General features: G+C 36.1%; 3 protein-coding genes across 9 annotated transcripts; 1 reads left to right on the plus strand and 2 right to left on the minus strand.

The window, feature by feature from the left end:
- Positions 1-532: 532 nt before the first annotated feature.
- LOC117618538 (SPX and EXS domain-containing protein 5-like) lies at positions 533-5,510 on the minus strand. 7 transcript variants are annotated; one of them, XM_034348134.1, is made up of 13 exons: positions 5,136-5,510; positions 4,713-4,816; positions 4,579-4,617; positions 4,360-4,452; positions 4,147-4,263; positions 3,184-3,279; positions 2,706-2,819; positions 2,301-2,354; positions 2,023-2,070; positions 1,562-1,712; positions 1,212-1,377; positions 1,062-1,131; positions 533-978 (listed from the first exon to the last, which is right to left on the minus strand). In XM_034348134.1, the coding sequence occupies exons 2-13, from the start codon at positions 4,782-4,784 to the stop codon at positions 718-720; spliced, it is 1,281 nt and encodes a 426-aa protein (XP_034204025.1). In that variant the 5' UTR covers positions 4,785-4,816; positions 5,136-5,510; the 3' UTR covers positions 533-717. The 7 variants fall into 7 exon arrangements, with proteins under 7 accessions (XP_034204025.1, XP_034204024.1, XP_034204028.1 ...); XM_034348133.1 differs by having other exon boundaries at positions 4,713-5,510; XM_034348139.1 differs by having other exon boundaries at positions 710-959; positions 1,062-1,109; positions 4,713-5,510.
- Positions 5,511-5,659: 149 nt separating this feature from the next.
- LOC117618536 lies at positions 5,660-12,923 on the plus strand. The gene is made up of 16 exons (XM_034348132.1): positions 5,660-5,783; positions 5,873-5,963; positions 6,709-6,883; positions 6,970-7,075; positions 7,479-7,561; positions 8,340-8,366; positions 8,488-8,657; positions 8,794-8,907; positions 9,280-9,360; positions 9,712-9,773; positions 10,116-10,172; positions 10,433-10,504; positions 10,659-10,907; positions 11,592-11,707; positions 11,944-12,054; positions 12,576-12,923. The coding sequence occupies exons 1-16, from the start codon at positions 5,730-5,732 to the stop codon at positions 12,733-12,735; spliced, it is 1,728 nt and encodes a 575-aa protein (XP_034204023.1). The 5' UTR covers positions 5,660-5,729; the 3' UTR covers positions 12,736-12,923.
- Positions 12,924-13,189: 266 nt separating this feature from the next.
- Positions 13,190-15,092, minus strand: LOC117618539. The gene is made up of 3 exons (XM_034348141.1): positions 14,774-15,092; positions 13,926-14,140; positions 13,190-13,733 (listed from the first exon to the last, which is right to left on the minus strand). Exons 1-3 carry the CDS (start codon positions 14,997-14,999, stop codon positions 13,353-13,355), a joined length of 822 nt encoding a protein of 273 aa, XP_034204032.1. The 5' UTR covers positions 15,000-15,092; the 3' UTR covers positions 13,190-13,352.
- Between the last annotated feature and the right edge of the window lie 604 nt (positions 15,093-15,696).

Below are 15,696 nucleotides of genomic sequence, written 5' to 3' on the forward strand. Positions count from 1 at the left end.
AGTGGCTCCACCACTGCATGTAAGTCAACTAAATTTAATCTTGTGGAAAAGGAGTTTGACTTGAATATCAATGGTTTCAGGTTTGAAACCACCTTGACACCTTCTAAACTTTGGCCAAAAAAATATAGAGATTTAGATAACATTACAAAATTAAATTATTTATTTAAACTATTATAATTCATTGCCGAAAATAAATTGAGAAAAAAGAAGAAGAAGAAGAAGAAGAAAACATCCTTGTGTATAGTTAAATTCATTTAAAAAACACTTAATCTAGTTTTATCAAATCCATTCAATCAAATGTTGTCTAACTTTTTCTTTGATACTCCATCCAAATGTAGTGAGTTTGATGTAAAAAAGAAAAAGAAAAAGAAAGTACATTTGTGTTTTAATTTTAGTTTGAAAAAGTAGCATATTGAAGATGTAACTTAAAAATAAATTCATATTCTTTTTTATTTTATGTTACAAACAAATTCAAATGATCCTTTGTTTGTGTTGATCTCAAACATTAGAAAAGGAGAGGATTGAGCTTTGACACAAAACTTGGATGATAAGAAAGATCTGGACTGGGAAAATAGGTCAAAACGTGAACTTGTGCTTTAGAAATGTAATTGTGATGGCTTGAGAGTCAAGTTGGAACTTGGAAGTACGATGTTAGCTAACCTAAGCTTAGAATCAAACAAAAGAAACTCAAGGTTGAAATTTGTTGCTAAATATACTCTATACAATGTGGTTGTTGGTTTCAAGTAACATCTCTTCTTCTGCTTGGATGCCAGTCATGGGAAGAAGCTGATCAAGGCTTGACCTGCTAATCTTATTCCACTCATTTTCAACCCTAAAAAATATCCATTGAAAGCGCCGAAGAATCTCCAATGCAGTGATTGTAAACACCGTCAAGTAGTTGTGACGGAGATGAGAAGACAATTTGTACGTCCATGTGCATCGCAGAACCAGGTTGCTTCCTATTACCCAGAAATACACCTGCATTATGAAAGGGAGATAGCATCTCCAGTAAAAGCTCTGTCCACCGGCACGTAACGGTGTCTAACTCACTAACCCCTTACCCATTTTCGTCCATAGAACATGTTCGAAAGCATACTCGATCTGCTGAACTTGAAAATCCGAGAGAAACCACTGTCAAGCAAGGGGTACAGTTGAGATTGAAGTGAGAAGATAATATAAAGGCTTCAAAATGGTTGAGAAAATAAACATACCTCAAGTCCCAATCTCGAGCTATATCCCAGTAGAAGGAATAGAGAGAGTTAACAACACTTGACAGAAGCCAAAGTGGGGAGTAGAAGTTTGTCCACCTATCAGGGAAGACATGATATTTAAGGGCCGAAAGAAAAATCACTGGGACCGCAGTCGAATATTTTAAAGCTGAAAAGCAGAGTTGTATGGTGTTAAAAAGATATGACAGTGTTAGCAGAAAAAGAAAGTAGAGCTGAGGTAACTATATTTCAAGCTTGGTTGCAATTTATCTGAAAAAAAAAAGAAGGGAAGCCACAATTCACTAGAATCACAACTATAGATAACAAGCACTCAAACTACTAAGAGCTATTACCATTGAAAAGGGTTGTCTTTTCTTTTGTATCCTTGAATTGACGAAGACATTGAAATAAACGGCAAAGATAAGGAAAAACAAGCACTAGAGGGATTGCAATTGAGTGGCTGCCACAAACTGAATCAGCTTCAAGCCAGGCGATAGTAGCAACCTGCATAATAAAAGAAATCTCATCTTAATTATATCTGCTACATCTGGAGAAAATTCACACATGTAGCCCAAAGGCTAAAATCAAAGAAATACCAACTTCTAGTGAATTTAGCAAAGACTTATGGTAAAAGGATACAGGAGAGAATTGGACTTGCAGATGGACAAGTCCATTCATAAACGATGCAGAAACACGAATCAGAACTCTAGATATTAAAAGAGGAATGGAAGAATAATCCTCCCAAAAGAACCAAGGTTAGTTGGATTTTGACAATTGACATGCATAAGGAATAAATTCAATGCTAGAACAATACCTGCCTATGAACCATTCTACAAACCGAACGTTCCAAATCAGAAAACACCTGTATCCAATTAATAATTAACAATCACAAGAAAAAGGAAGGATAAATGCAATTAATCTTCTAAGAACCAAATTATTTCAACAGTAACACTCTGAAGGTAAGATGAGAGATCGGAAAGTAGCAACTTAGATTAAACACAATATGTTAAATATTAAATTGACAGAGTGATGGATCAAAGAGAAACATGTGATGGTTTTTAGACAATTACTATAAGAGGCATAGATTCATACCTTTGCCATAGAAGTAAGGATATCAGCCAAAAAAAAGTCGGGAAATGATATTGCCTGCGTTTTGTAAAGATCAAGTTCATTTAAGTGACAAAAAATATTAGCACTATGAATTTCATCCACCAGAAGGCCAAAATATCCATGTGTTGACCCATGCTGTTTTGAATAGTTACAGCTTTTTTACCCCTCTGATTTCCTCTAGTAAGTTTTCCTTGGTGGATTATAAGCACACAATTAAAAGATCAAATACTTATTGTACTAGTGCACCCAAAAAGCAAAATAAAACTTGTCAATTTGAAGGAACCTCAAAATTTTAATTTATGCAATCTTGTCAAACGTCGAGTACTATTAAGTCCTGAGGGAAGACATGCAAGCACAACAGATACAAGCTACATGACAAACACTTGCCTGCAATGGAAGAGCTATCCTCCATAGCGTCCTTAACAAGAGGTAACGAGATGACAAATAGAAAATATCAAAGGGGGATATCAGAACCATAGCAACAGCAATATACAGGGATACCTGCAACAAGTATATAGACCACTTAGAAACATTTATCTGATGTGGAAAATAGAATGTCTAGGCTAGTGACGCATGATTCTAATACCATAAAACAGAGGCACATAAAATACATACAAAAGAACATATATTTGTAAATTGTACAGCATGATGTAGAGAATTTGCTGCATCACACAGATTCCTAAGACATAATAGCAGACAGTATCTCAAATAAAAAAACCATGAGAGTGATCAATATCTCATACACATCAAAATATTAGAGCAAGGTAAAACAAAAACCAATGAGAACTACTGTCGTAATCATGCAATCAAAATTCAAGGAAACCAAATCTAGAAGCAAGTTTAAGAGACAAGGCGGATAATACACCGGTTGTAATGCTGCCAATGATACATTTCCATTGGAGTAAAAATAAAGGTATGCGGTCATGCTAGTAGGGACAATGATTGTCATCCAAGTGCTACACTGCATATAACAAAACCGAACAATTAGAAGCTCAGCACCAGGAAGGTAAAAGAAGAAAAAGAAACATGCATTCTGAACGTCTGGTGATACTAATAAGGTCAATTGGGTTAAACATACAAGTATAGAATAACTTATTTGACATAATAATAAGAAATGGAAACAAATATTAAATGATGCAGTTCATGAATGGAAGAAGGGACAGATTGCTTTGAGAAAGTAATCACTTACGCGTCACAGGGAAAAAAGGAGGTCACTTATATGTGGTCACTTAGACATTGAGTAATTAATCTGGATTTGCAGTAATGGAATAATATTTTATGTATCTCATAATCGAGTGGTGTAAAGAGAAGAGGCCTAATATAAGGGTTTAGACCAGTAGAGACTTTGAAGGAGCAACTCAGCAGGCCTCTATGTTTTGCACAAGTGTGCACAAATCACATGGGGTAGCAAGGATCTGCCTTGGTGATGCACAAATTACATATACGTGCATACAAGTAACATGCACAAGCCCGTACATTGGAACACATGTGCATGCATATACAAATTGTCCATGTGTAAATCAAGAGTGAACAATTCCACCTGGCCTAAAATTATAGGCCTAATTCCTGAAAAACTTACCTTAACCTATTACTTTTTGTCGTAAAACTTACTGTGCACTATATTTCCATATTAAAGGCACCATTCTTGGAACTAATGCATAAATCTTAAGAGAAATAGATTAAGATTGCCACGAGAAAGCTGGATAGGTGGAGGTTGCAAATTTTGTTTCTTGCATATAGAGGATCCAAAAAGGCCATTCAAATATTTAATCTCAGCATAAAATTTAATGTTTAATTACAGCCACAAAAGATAAAGAGACCACAGTACCTTCCATATTTCTTTGTGAGTGAGGTGATTTTGATCAAGATCAAATATTTTTGCATAACCAACATTGGACTGTGAAAAAACCCATAAGTTAACTCCCCAGAGCCAAACCATCAAGGTCTGCAACAAAAAAGAAAAGAACTACAGATAAGCTGCTATAAAAATCTTTATCTGGAATTAATAAAAAAGAAAAAAAAGAAAAAAACTAAAACTCACCACTAGGAGGAGAGGGTTATAATACAAAAACACCTCATATAAGAACAAATTACGCAAATCTGCACTCATCCTCATGACAGAATCCCATCCAATCTGTTTGAAAAGAAGAATTCAAGTATAAGCATAGTAACTAAATGATAAAATGTCTCACCAAACAATGCCTTAAAAGTATCCATAACCTCCTAAAAGTATATCGAGAACAGAAGGATTAACACTGACCTTGCAACAACTGAATCCCCATATCATGAAAAGTAGTACCTGAAAGGTTAATGTGCTAAATGTTGAATAATAAAGATGAAGATCAATGCTATAAGCTTGCAAATGACATAATTAAAAAAACAAAAGAAACCAACCTTGAACCTCCATAAAAAAGCTGGAGATGGAAATATTGCAGCACTATGTAGCTGTGAACTTGGACTCTTCATCTCTTGTGTGTTATATCCAGGGTCAGGTGTGCCTGAAAATTTTCTTATAAAATAAATAATCTAAAAAATGTTTTCAAATTAAGAAAAGCGAGACGAATTTATTACGGCCCAAAATAAAAGGACATGGAGCTTCAGTATTAAAATGTTAGTCATGCACAAATCATATAATCTAACAACCATCTGCAACAACTTTATTTCTGAACCAACAAGATATGTAATTTACAGAAGCTACGAAATTTGAACACAAAATTACTGTTTAAGGTCAGCATTTCTGTAAGTATTAAGCTCAGCTAAAAAAGGCCATGTACGGACATATCGAACATGGCAAAGATCAGTACCAGAGAAACATACCTTGAAACCCAGATAGAGAAATCGGCAAAAGTCACAAATTAACGATCACCCATCAGCATTCGGTCTCTAATGACCCCAAAAAAACCACAATGGCCTATTAAGAGAATGCAAGGCAATGTCTTTTCTTCTGGATAAATCACAGAATGCAATGCAATGTCGAAAATGGTTGCACATTTTTCTTCAGAACATTTATAAAAAAATAAAATTCAGTAACTACATTTTGAGCCAAAAAATTACAAGCTTGTCGCCAAATGAGATCATGCATGAGAACTTTCTGGATCAACTTGGAGGAAATTGGAAATGGGTAAGAACATATAAAATAAAAGCAAACTAAAAATGATAATACCAGCTTCTTCTCACTGCGTGAAATTTGGGTCCAAGTAAACAGGGATGATACATCCCTCTGTTTTTGTCTTCTTCATTTTAGAGTAACACAGGCGCGGCACGTGGCCTCCAACATTTCGACGACACTAAATAGAACGAAACGACATAAAACACTTGAAGCTGCTATACTGCTAGTAAAACCCCATTGTTTGCTCTCTCTCTCTCTCTCTCTCAAAAACCAAGCACACTCTCAGAGTGGCGCACACGGCAATGGCGAGCTCACTAGAAGAGGCCAAGCTCGAGAGGTTCCTCCAATGGTTACAGGTGACCATATGTTTGCATTCTAGTCTAAGCTTTCATCACTAACCAAATACTGCAACTTTGTTTTTGATCATTTGGGTTTTCGAATTCAGGTTAATGGAGCGGAGTTACGTGGGTGCAAGATCAATTACTCTGATTCCAGCAAAGGGTTTGGCATTTTTTCGTCTAATGAAGTTTCTGATGGTAACCCAGCTCTTTCTTTTACGCATAAGTTATTGGGTTTTTGTTTATCTATGCTTTTACTCATTTGGTTGTCTGAAAACTTCGAATTTGAGTGTCAGATAGTACATTCTTTAAGAACCATACGGAAAAATAAACCAAAGCATTTGATTTCATGGGTCTTGGGTTGGACAAACCTTATCAACTAGTACTTCAACTCAATTTTGGGCAATTTGATCAAATATGTTTGATATGTAAACATGGACATAAGTTCTTAACCTGAAAGAAACGGGTTAAAGTCTATCTGACTTGAGCAACATGAGGAGTTCGATTTAAACAGTAAGTATTTCATGTTTTATATGGTTATTTGTCTAAATTATTTACAGATACAACTTATATACAACAAGTTACTTTTGTTTAAATTAGTAATTGAAGATTTTTCTTTGAGTTTTTTTGTGCAATCTGCTTAATACTTTGATTTGGGCAACCCGAGAACTTACTTGGGAAACATATGCGAAACCCCCAGGAACTCTGTTCCTTGGGCAAGCATGGACATATCTCCTAATTCGGCCAACCCACTCACGTCCACCCTAGTTAAGAATCCATGGGTAAAATATGTCCCAATAAAACCACGCTGTAAGAAAAGGGTCCCAAAATTTTCACATACTAGTTTAAGATGTTCTCTCTGTTTTTAAATGTGCAACATTCTAGGTTGTGACACTCCGAGAATTAAAGCATAATTTTGATTTATTTTTTGAAATAATTTCAGGGGTTCTATTAGTTGTTCCTCTGGATTTAGCAATAACTCCAATGAGAGTTTTGCAAGATCCTCTTCTTGGACCAGAATGTAGAGCAATGTTTGAGGAAGGAGATGTAGATGATAGGTTCTTGATGATTTTGTTTCTAACAGTGGAGCGTGTCCGCAAGAATTCTTCTTGGAAACCGTATGTATAGAATGCATTTTGTTGAATGATCAATTACAAATTTTTTCGTTTCTTTGTTGGCTGAGCTTCACTTGGGATAACATCAGGTATCTTGATATGCTTCCGACTACTTTTGGCAATCCACTATGGTTTACTGATGATGAGCTTTTGGAGCTAAAAGGGACAACATTGTATAGAGCAACTGAATTGCAGGTAAAAGATTTTTGGGCATCTGGCCATGACATTTAAACACTAACATGTGTAGATTGTATACATGTACATGCTGTATAATGTGGAAAATTCCATGCAATGATGGTTCATTATGGTCTTCTAAGATGATGAAGGGTATAGATGAATCGGGCTTTTTGGTAACAATTGTAGTTTTTGTAATGCTGCCATTTGTGGGGGCTTTCAGATTGAACCTGATTGATATTCATGCTTAAAATTACTTCTATGTGGTTTCACCCTAAGCTCATTAGGCTTCCCAGCATACCAAAGCTAGCTTTGTTTTATGTGGTTTTACAAAGCATCTAATTATTTAGTTTTGTCAAATATGGTTTAAGTAGTTTATCTTCTTTGTGTAGTATATGTGACCAAAGACAGGTTTATCTTACAGAAGAAAAGCTTGCGGTCTTTATATGATGGTAAACTGAAGACTCTGGTGGAGAAATTGTTAACTCTGGATGGGGATTTAGAAAGGTGTGTCAGAAAATAGAATTTTTTTTTCCCTTATAATTATCAAAGGAGAATGAAATTAGCAGGTCCTATCAAGTCATTTACATAATATATGTTTCTTACTAGATTTTCAGGGCATGTAAATATTTGTTTCAGCAATCACAGAGGTACTCTATGACATGAATGATTAGTTTAGTAATAATTAATTTTATACCTTTTGTTCATTTTGTTAGAAATTCCAATACTAATGTTCTAATTATCCTGCATCGTTCTCATTTTGAGCTTCTTGGTAAGCACTTAGAATAAAGTTAAAGGTTTGTGCAAATCTTTTCTTGTGGTGATTGTTCTGTCTTGTGACTTGTCCTAATTAATGTTTGGATCAATAAATAAACTGCTGATGCTGAAATTATGTGAAAACATTATTCAGATTTTTTAAATAATAAAGTTGGATACTCAGACTTTGGACCACAATTTCTCATGGAGTCTCTCTCCAGTTGGTGGACCTATGTAGTTTCATTATAGAGTAATCAGGTGTCTGTGTGCTCGTGCTGCTTTTATATGAACTGAACCTTCTCTTTAAATTTAATGGTCCAAACTCTTGAAGTCTGGTATTTGATGGCGGAATGTCCATCTTTTTTTGCAAATAAGCTTTTATCTGATTTAGTAGTGAATAGTGTCATATAATCTTGATAGATGCTATCTAAAATTACATGTTGAACGACATTGTCGATAGTTGTATGCATTTTCAATGTTACTGTGATTAGTTCCTGATCATATACAATACCTGTTGCTTCTTTTTCAGAGATGTGTGCTTTGAAGATTTCCTTTGGTAGGTACCATCTTCGTGAATAATCTGATGGTTTTTTTAATTGAATCCTCTTCTTCATTATGTCTGTTCATGGCACTCTACACCTTTGTTCCTTATGCTTCACAATTGGCTGTCATGCTAGGGCAAATTCTTTGTTTTGGACCCGTGCTTTAAACATTCCCCTTCCCCATTCCTACGTATTTCCCCAAATTCAAGAAAACAAAAATGATATTGCTTCAGATGGCAAAAATTCTGGGGTTTCTACTACTCATATTTGCATGGAAGAGTTGGTTAATGGAATGGATGAAAAAGGTAAAGTCATCTTTGGCTGATGCTTTATGAGAAATCTTCCAATATACTTTAATCATTAGATACTGGGTGCTTGATTAGGTATTTCATGATATAAAATGTTCCTATTCGTACTAATAGTAGTACTTTCTCTAATTAGGATGTCAGGTTGAAGGGGTTGATATTCAAGTCAATGGAGTGACATTCACATCAAAACAAAAGGAGACTGTTTGGGTGGAGGGTCTTGTTCCTGGCATTGACTTTTGCAACCACGGTATGCTAGTTGCTTATCAAGTCTATGAAATTTTAGAAATTTTAATGTATTTTTTTTTTCTTTTCTGAAATCTACAATATTCTAATAACCTTTGTTCAAGGGTAAGCTCCTCTAAATCATGGAGCCCTTGTAGTAGTTCAACTCATTTGATTCTAGCGAATAGCAACTTGTTTCGTTGTCTTATTTTACTTACCAGTATACCATGAAGGTTAGGATACTGATGGAACCATATCTTGGGGAGAGAGAGAGGAGAGAGAAGAGAGAAGGGGGAGAGAGGAGAGAGAAGAGAGGGAGGGGGGGAGAGAGAGAGAATCTTCATTTCCTTATATGCTTGCAGTATACCTTACCAGCTGAATTCATGTGGCTGTTCAGATCTAAAGGCAGCAGCAACGTGGGAAGTTGATGACACTGGATCAACAACTGGAATTCCTTTTTCTATGTACCTTCTTTCTGGTAGTATTCTGTTTCTATCAGTAGCTCGTAGCTCATTTTTCTTGCTGAAAATCAATATTTTTATGTTGTAGGTAATCATAAGATCTCGTATTGGTTTCATAGCGTACATGTTTTATGCAACCATGACTGTTGCTGTTGAATTTTCACAATACTTGTTTCCATTCCTCCACTTCTTTTCTTTTTTTTCTATGTAACTGAGTTGTGAGATCCCAAAATGGTTTCATTGTGTATACACATCCATTTTGACAATTTCTTATGAAGTTTTACTAGTTTTCATTTCTTTTCGTTGGTTCAATTTGCTTGGTTATCTTACTTAGATTCCTCTTCTTTTTTTCCCCTTCAATTGGAAAGCTGTCCAACCTTTGCAGATTCAGGGAGAAATTTCTATAAGTTATGGTAACAAAGGAAATGAGGTATTGTCTGTTGTCATTTGATACCAAACTTACTTTTAGAATGTAGTGCTTTCTCTGCATACCTCTTAACTGGTGACTTTCTCTTCTTCCTTGTAACTTAACATAATGTCCTCAAAGTGGTTGGTTGCCTTTGCCCTCTGCTTGTATTCTGGAATTGCGTTTCATTTGTGCTACTTCTTGCATTGCATGAGAATTTTTTTTTTATCCTTTGAGCATGCATTCTCGTTTGGAAAACTCTATTTCCAACTACTTTGTCTCTGCTTAGTGCTATCCCAGATCATGTTTTTCTCATCCACTTCATCAACTTTCTGAGTGAGAGCCATTATGTTATGTTTGATGCAGGAACTGCTTTATCTCTATGGTTTCGTCCTTGATGGTAATCCAGATGACTATCTCATGGTAATATAGCCTCTATATTGGATTTAGCTTGTGTGGCCTTGTCTTGAACGTACTTTTGTTAGTTAAATTAATGATTCTTAGTGGTGATGTTGTTTCAAACTTGATTTAAAGAAACTTAACCTTCACTCTTTGGTGTTATATGTGTGGAGCTTTTATACCTGTTTCTGTCATTTTGTTCCATCTAGGGCCATATTTACTGTCAACGAATTGCTTTGAGCTGACTTGGTATATGCATAATTAATGGTAGGTTGTTTATTCAGGTCCATTATCCAATGGAAGCAATTCAAAGTGTTCCCTTCTCTGACCCAAAATCACAGCTTCTTGAAGCACAGGTCAGCTATTGTTGGCTTTTGAATTTCATTAATTCGAGGAGAAAATCAACAGTGCAAGTCAAAATTTAAGGGGATGAATGGAGAAATTTCTGAATTACTTTTTTGTTTCCAAAGAAAATGTCATTTATTATTCAAAAAACCTGGTTGTTCACAGAAGGCCGAAATGAGATGTCTGTTACCTAGAAGTTTACTGGATTATGGTTTTTTCCCGCCAGACATCTCAAATAAAGAAGGGGATGATAAGTGCAAACTTGACCATTGTTGTAGCTATAGTTGGAGTGGTCAACGCAAGATGCCAACATACTTACACAGATTGGTTTTTCCTGAGAACTTCTTGACAGCCTTGAGGACCATAGCCATGCAGGAGGATGAGCTGTTTCAGGTTTCATCTCTGCTGGAAGAGGTAAATATTCTTTACGTATGTAATTTCTTGCATAAAAAACCTTGCCATTTCGGCTTTTACTATCTAAGCATATACATAATGGTGTTTCAGTAAGTTGTGGGTCACATGAATGACTTAACATTATTACTATTTTTTAAAATAAGAAAGAAGAGGAGGAAAAGTAAATTTGAAACTGAAGATGTGCTCGTTAATATGGCACACCATCTAGTGGGCAAATCCTAAATTTGTAGATCTATCAGGATACATTCTTGTCTTTACAATGGTTTTATGTTAGAACATAATGTTTATCGTAAAGTGAAGAGCTGGCTGAAGCAACAAAAGTAACCTTGCAACGAAAGGCTCGGGCCTCGAAGAATATAAGCTTTGAGAAAACTGAAAATTTTACTGTTTATGTAAATGGTTATTCCTTGGGATGGGATCTAGGATTATATATTGAAAGATCATTCTTCTTTTACTTAAGTATTAATTACCAATGGAAATTGTGAGAAATTATGACTGTTTCAAAAAATAGAAATTTAAACATGTTTCTGAAAGAGTGGTGATTCAATAAGAGAGTTAATCAAAGCCGTGCAACCTGTCACATATGCTTAAAATATTTATATCAAAGTGAAGTTACAATGGGCATGTCTGTTTTGAATCATTTGCTCCCTGATTATTACCCCAAGTTGAATCTTTTATTTGAAGCTTGTAAGATCTGGAGGGGGGAGGCAACCATCTGATTCAGAAGTTCGAGCAGCTGTATGGGAGGCTTGTGGTGATTCCGGAGCTTTGCAATTACTCGTTGATCTTCTTAACGTGAGGTAACCAGTAGAAACCATCATCAAATGTTAGTTTGCTGATAATTTAGCAACATATTTAGTAAGGGTGAAACTTCTCAAATCTGCGTGCTTCCACTTGTAACATGAATATGAGATCCATCAGAAACTGGCATGATTGCACAAATTCAAGGGCCAAACGGCTATTTACCTCCTATTGTCCAAAGAAAAAAAAAAAAAAGTTATATATTTGGCTACCTAACGAAATTTTTGTATGCAAGGTTGACGGATCTTCTAGAATCTTCGGGTACAGAGGACAGCGACACCAGTTTGCTTAAAAACGCACATATTGTTGAAAGTGCAAACCAGCATACAGATGAGAACAGTTTAAGGTACCATCTTTTGACCTTATGGTTGTTTTCTCACTGCAATAAATTAGTCATTTTAAAGTTGAAAAAAATGTTGAGTATTGCTGATCTCTTTGAAAGCATAAGCTGCCCGGTGTCTACCAATCTAAGATGTAAAGTGATTTTTCTGATGTGCATTCAAATTCTAGCATATGATAGACCAAATATGCTACAAATAACAAAAAGGTGTCTTCATATGCCAACTCTATTTAAAACTAGTTTTTTCCGGTTCTAACATCAGAGGGAACATTTGAAATTTGAAGTTTTTTATGTGATGTCGGAAGTAGTACACTTCATAAGTTACATGCTTACTCTTACAAATAGGAAGGATGTGATCTAAATTCAAACTACAAATTTCCCTAGTATTTTGTATTTTGCGTCAATGCGATCGTTGTAGTTTTCTATCTCTAACTTCAATTGTCTCCTTTCTCAACACAAAAAATCTTGGGAGAGAAACTCAATATGCTTGTTAATCTGGGATTTCTCTTTTCTTTTGCTGGCTGCAGTCAAGAGACAAATGGCAGTGGCTCAACACAACAATACAAGTTGATGAGTAGAAACGTGTGGGCTAGTATTGTATATAGAAGAGGGCAGAAGCAACTCACTCGATTATTCCTCAAGGAAGCAGAACACGCCCTGGAATTAGCCCTCAGCGAGGGCAACTAATTGTTTGCATAAATTCTTGCTTTATTGCCTACTTGAGCCAGCCTTTGCAGGCAGTGATGTACATCACAGAATAATGTTAGTGAAGAAGCTGAGTTTTGACTCTTGGTTCTTGTAATTATTCTTTCTGGTGCATTTGTACTCATGTATTGTTTTTTTTCGGTCTAGTAGGGCACTCAAATTTTCCTTCCCAACTTCTTTTGGTTACTGTAGAGCATGCTACTGTTAGTCGCCTATGCACAATTGCTTACTCGAACTCTTGTATACTGAGAACATTTTTGTTACCATGTGAAAATGTTAAGAGCTGAAAATTGCAAATTTTGGTGCCAACCATTCTTGTAACCACTTGAATAAACTATGCAGGGATTTGTAGTCTACCGTATATTGATTGTTAGACATTTAGTCAATAGTGTAGGTTTTTAATCCCTTAGATTTAGGGGGAGACAAAAAAAGAACAGAAAAAAGAAAGGAAAAGGAAAATTGCAGGCCACATTGTTCACAGTCCATAACTTCTGCATATACCCAAATATGGGGTGCAGCATACAAAAACATTCCTAGGCACACAAGGCCTCCAATTTTTTTGAAATTAGGCTGTCTACTCTTTTTCTTGCATGTTGTCTTCAGTTTTCTAGGCCAGCTATATTCTTAAGTGCCCACCCCAAGGCATAAGCAGCAGCTGCAGCAATGGCACCATTGAAGAGAGTAACAGCCACAGAAAATGCGTAGTTCTGGCCTGCAATCTTGGCCTTTGCAGCCCCGAGAAGAGCTAGGGCAAGGGCAGACAAGATACAAGCACCAACAAACTTAACCGAGTCGTTGTTTGTAAATGGGATGAGGATGATGAAGGAGAGGAGAGGAGCACTGCCAAACACAAGGAAGGCTGCAAATGTGACCAGGCCATTCTTCCATGGCTTTTCTGCTTCATCGGGCGGCAGCATTCCATGAGCCATCATCTTCTCATGCACCAAGATGTTATTGTATTTGGCAAAAATGCTCACAACCTAGTCAAAGCAAATTGAGTTCCAGCTACTACATTTGAGTCCCAACGCATATACAATGTCAAACAAGTTAAGCATATCACATTCCCATTAGATTCCAAATTCCACAACTTTTTTTTTTTTTTCCTATACTGCATAGGCTTTTCAAAATTTGTTCAAACATTTCTTTAAGTTCTAGAGGAAGATCTAGTGTACCGTAGTCGCGTCGTTAATATCCATCCCAAGTGCTTGATATCTCCGAAGCAATTCCACCAGCTCCTCAGGGCCACTGTGATTAGCGACATCCCATTCGGTCACCGCCCGTTCTTTGGCGGCGACATCCTTTTCACTGCTGCTGGACATAAAATCTCCAAACCCCATTGATATCCCGTCTGCCACCAGGTTTGCAAATCCAAGCACCAATACATCCACTACAAACACACAGTTGTAGATGCTAATTATTATAGTCACCTTGGTCGGCTACATTCAAAAAAGCTCTACCACACTAAAAATATGTTGATTATTTTCACCTGGGTTTTGTTTTCTGTATCCTTCTTTTGGGTTGTAAGACATACATATAGAACCAATACAACTTCAAAGTGCTATACACCAAAAAAATTCCCATAAAAAACTTGGATCTCAACTAACATGTTAGCTGGTGTTCTGTTTATGCATTATTTATACTTTGTACCAGTTTCTTGCTTCAATAAATTTGTTACATTGAGCCATAATATACAGATGTGCTCTCTTTCCACACAGACGTGGATTAGGCCAGTTGATCAGTTGATCAGGGCAGTGCCCCCGCCCCTTGCACCTAAGTTCGAGTCCCCATCCCGTAGATGATTAGATTAATTTAGAGTGATTTAGATTATAGCTTGTACTAAAAATAAAATAAAATAATTTCCTCTCAGCATTATCAAACACAATGAAAATTCAAACCCATCAAGATCAATGGCAATATAAAAAGCAAATTCTTCAGGTCATGAGAAATACAAAACCCAATACACATTTTCATTTTCAAGAAAACTTTTAAGAATTAAAGGAAGAAAACTATGATTTCTTACCAGAGGAAATACGACTAGCAGAGATAGAGGAAATGAGAGAGAAGCAAGTGACAATGGCATCAAGACCGGCATACAAAATGCTTTTAGCATACTCCCCTTTCCATGGCTCTTGTGGTCTCTCACTCTTCTTGCTAATATAACCTCCATTAATATTGTTGCTAGTTTCTTCAGCTCCAATAATAATCTCCTCTCCTTCGACTAGCCTGCTATAAGCTGCATCAGCCATTTTGTTTTTTCGACCTCTTTTTGGGGCCAATGTCTACTATTTTACTGTTCCAAATACTTTTCACAGTTACATGCATCAGCTGGGTAAACGAAGATGAAGATGAAGTCAGCCAAAAGAACCCAAAAAATAGAAGAAAAAGAGGGTGTGCCTGTGCGCTGTCGTTGTGCATGCAGTGCACGAGGCTTGCCACGTTGCCACGTGTATTACTTGATTGGTAGAGTGCCTCATTCAGTTCTAGGCCTCGTGGCTTTCTTGTCTGCCTCAAATAAAAAAAACTGTATCTGGTTTTAGAGAGTGCAAATTGGACTAGAATGGAGAGGTTTACTTTTCTTATTTATTTATAAACATTTCTTATTCAGAATGGCGATAACATGGTAAAGTCACATACAATATATTATATGAATGCTAAAATTCGAACTCAAGACCTCTCTTAGGAAGCAATTGTTCCAAACTCTTACATAATAATGGGTATTAAAACTATTTCAATTCTCTCTTTCTTTATATGTTTCAGACACATGAGTATTTGAATGATTCTAATTCCTTACTTCCTCACTTACACATATGAAATACAAAATTACGGGAGTTCTATAGTGAATCCATAATGAAATATCATTCAAATTAGGAGGAGTTCTTGATCTGATTCCATTTCCTCATTATCAAATTCTTAAGTTCCCTGCTTCATGACTTCTCCATTTCA

The sequence above is a fragment of the Prunus dulcis genome, chromosome 2, assembly GCF_902201215.1.
Source record: "Prunus dulcis chromosome 2, ALMONDv2, whole genome shotgun sequence".
Taxonomy (NCBI): domain Eukaryota; kingdom Viridiplantae; phylum Streptophyta; class Magnoliopsida; order Rosales; family Rosaceae; genus Prunus; species Prunus dulcis.

Bases quoted from the DNA above. Each gene is read 5' to 3' on its own strand.
- LOC117618538 (XM_034348134.1), bottom strand. From the start codon at position 4,784: ATGAAGAGTCCAAGTTCACAGCTACATAGTGCTGCAATATTTCCATCT. The intron at 4,618-4,712 runs GTTGGTTTCTTT...TTAACCTTTCAG, and splicing joins CTTTTTTATGGAGGTTCAAG to GTACTACTTTTCATGATATG. The intron at 1,132-1,211 runs GTATGTTTATTT...CTTGCTTGACAG, and splicing joins GCTCGAGATTGGGACTTGAG to TGGTTTCTCTCGGATTTTCA.
- LOC117618536 (XM_034348132.1), top strand. From the start codon at position 5,730: ATGGCGAGCTCACTAGAAGAGGCCAAGCTCGAGAGGTTCCTCCAATGG. The intron at 8,908-9,279 runs GTATGCTAGTTG...GTGGCTGTTCAG, and splicing joins CATTGACTTTTGCAACCACG to ATCTAAAGGCAGCAGCAACG. The intron at 9,361-9,711 runs GTAGTATTCTGT...TCAATTGGAAAG, and splicing joins TTCTATGTACCTTCTTTCTG to CTGTCCAACCTTTGCAGATT.
- LOC117618539 (XM_034348141.1), bottom strand. From the start codon at position 14,999: ATGGCTGATGCAGCTTATAGCAGGCTAGTCGAAGGAGAGGAGATTATT. The intron at 14,141-14,773 runs GTAAGAAATCAT...GTGTGTTTGTAG, and splicing joins TGCTAGTCGTATTTCCTCTG to TGGATGTATTGGTGCTTGGA. The intron at 13,734-13,925 runs GTACACTAGATC...TGCTTTGACTAG, and splicing joins ATATTAACGACGCGACTACG to GTTGTGAGCATTTTTGCCAA.